We start from the raw sequence: 2,344 nt of genomic DNA, 5'->3' as shown, positions 1-2,344 counted from the left end.
AAATATATTCTTTTTTAAATGTGTTAAAGTGATTTTTTAGTTTCGATTTTCTTTGTGCAAACAAAAATGATTGACAATGAATGACAATCATTGAATTATGTGATTATTACAGTAAATGAGGAATATCAACACTTGATATTCTGATTTGATATAACTTAATAAATCATTTTTGTAAAATTACTTTACCTGATCGAGCGTTTTCCCTGCAACTTCTATACCGTTTACTTCCAGAACCTCATCATTCACAGCTAGAAGCCCTGTACTTTCTGCTAAGCCACCTGGTACTAATCTACTAATAAACACACCTGGAACCTTTTCAATTCCACCACCAGCAGATGATGGCAGTACACGATAACTTTCACCATCCTTGATATAAAATCCCAAAGGTTTATCGGATCCATGTTTTAATAGACGTACACGTCGACAGGTTTCTGGCAGTATGTCAACGTCAATAATTGCAGATACCTGACAGCAAATATCAATAAATGATAGGAATAAAGGATCAGCAGATAACATTATGCACTGAAAAATGTACAACAAAGAGCAAACTTACCTGTCTAAAATCATGTGGATTTGAAATAACTATAGATTTTGGTTTGCCTGGTGTACCACCCAAAATACTGGATATCAAATTTTTAGGTTTCATTGTACCATATCCATTATCCCACGCTCCATCACCTGTTACAGCAATAATCAAATTAAGGTTGTCTTCTAGTAAGAAATATAAATAACATATTCCAAATTTACTGCCACAGTAATGAAAATGTTGTAGTTTATATTACGTGTACTATAGATTTTCAATACAGGCAGGCGATTTTAGAACATAATCATAGTATAACATAGATCGCTTTTCTTTTAAAAGATACAGTCAACACAAGTGTTGTTCTATCTTCATTATTCATTAAATTCTAAAGATAGAATGACATTTATGTAGATTATATCTCTTCTAACAGAAAATACTGATCATAATAAATTATTTCAACTTTACTTAACATTGGTAAACAATAAAGAGTGTTTTCTATTTTTTGTCTTTATTGTTACTCATGAAATGTCGAAAAAGATAAAATTACATTTAAGTTGATTTCTGTCACAAAGTAAAAATTAATCCAAAAATATAATGATTTATTATGGTAGAGACTGGTATTACATTTATTGTACAACACATTTCTTAAGTCTGTTAATCGGTTGAGGAACAGAGAGATTCTCAGATCTCCATCCTTTAATCAATCACAGGTTTGAAAAATTTGTCATACAAAAAAACAGATAAATGTAATATTAGCCCCTCATACTATATCATCTGTGTTTCTTGCTATAAAATACTCTAAATGTACACATGCAAGATATATAGGATACTTTCCATTTAATGACATAAATTGACGCAAGTTCTATCTTTGTTATTCAATACATAAATGTTGAGAAAAATAGAATGTTTGTAAAAAATACGAAATAGAAAGCAGCCTAAACATCTTGCGTGCAATATATAATACAATCTAAGGATCTTACCTTTCCTATGTATAAAAATTCGGAGCAGGCACTTGGCATTTGCTAAAGCCCTCGCCAGATTATTATCATTATTGATGGGAAGTAGATCACCATCTGTATCCGTATACCAAATTGAAAAGCTAAAGTCTGTCCCCAAATCATGCCTTTGCGCCAATAGCTTCCCAAAGTCCTCATAACTCATAGGCTCGTTACGATTCATGGAGAATCTGATGATGTCGGCATCGAACTGTAAAATAATTTAAATAATGCGCAATCCCACAAATGTCCTCCATATTCCATGTTATTCACGAGTGATAGTACGTGGTACACCCACTTTGCTCTTCACGGCGACAATGCCGTTGTCCACCTTGTCCTGCTTCTTGGACATCCTCAAAGTTGTTTTTACCTAACGTCGGACGTGCCACTACTACGGCTGACTCAACTAGCCTACGAGGAAGACCAGGGAAGACAGGAAGACGTGCATAGTTGCATACCAAACCAAACCACGACGGCGTGCACGACTCAACTTGTCTGAAGCCACGGTGAATACCTAAAAACCCGATATACAAACATGCGTTCGGGTTCGGCGAGGCGCTATCAGCGCTATGATTGCTTAAAGGTGCATTTTCACGAGCCGCTCAAAGGCCTAGTTTACATCGTGCACTTGATACGAGTACTAACCAGTAACTTTCTATTGAATTATCTTAATTTCAGCATGTGTAAACATATGCTTGATATGTGTATCAATTATTTTGATGCATATTTTACTAATTTAATACATTATTCTTTAAATACATTGGAAATTAAGATTATTTAATAGAAAATTACTAGTTAATACGCGTATCAAGTGCTCGGTGTAAAA

At 34.0% G+C, this 2,344-nt stretch overlaps 1 protein-coding gene across 1 annotated transcript; it reads right to left on the bottom strand.

Moving 5' to 3' along the window:
* Positions 1–186: 186 nt before the first annotated feature.
* Positions 187–1,932, bottom strand: LOC108771227 (partitioning defective protein 6; the record flags this gene model as incomplete). Its single annotated transcript, XM_018550757.1, has 4 exons — positions 1,817–1,932; positions 1,504–1,729; positions 554–678; positions 187–465 (listed from the first exon to the last, which is right to left on the bottom strand). Coding segments are annotated over exons 1-4 (684 nt in total), but the record flags the coding sequence as incomplete, so codon positions are not given.
* Positions 1,933–2,344: the final 412 nt, after the last annotated feature.

This window comes from Cyphomyrmex costatus, unplaced genomic scaffold, assembly GCF_001594065.2.
Source record: "Cyphomyrmex costatus isolate MS0001 unplaced genomic scaffold, Ccosl1.0 C2332981, whole genome shotgun sequence".
NCBI classification, from domain to species: Eukaryota; Metazoa; Arthropoda; class Insecta; order Hymenoptera; family Formicidae; genus Cyphomyrmex; species Cyphomyrmex costatus.
The sequence above is the reverse complement of the archived record's forward strand: the minus strand, read 5'-3'. Positions and strand labels throughout refer to the sequence as shown.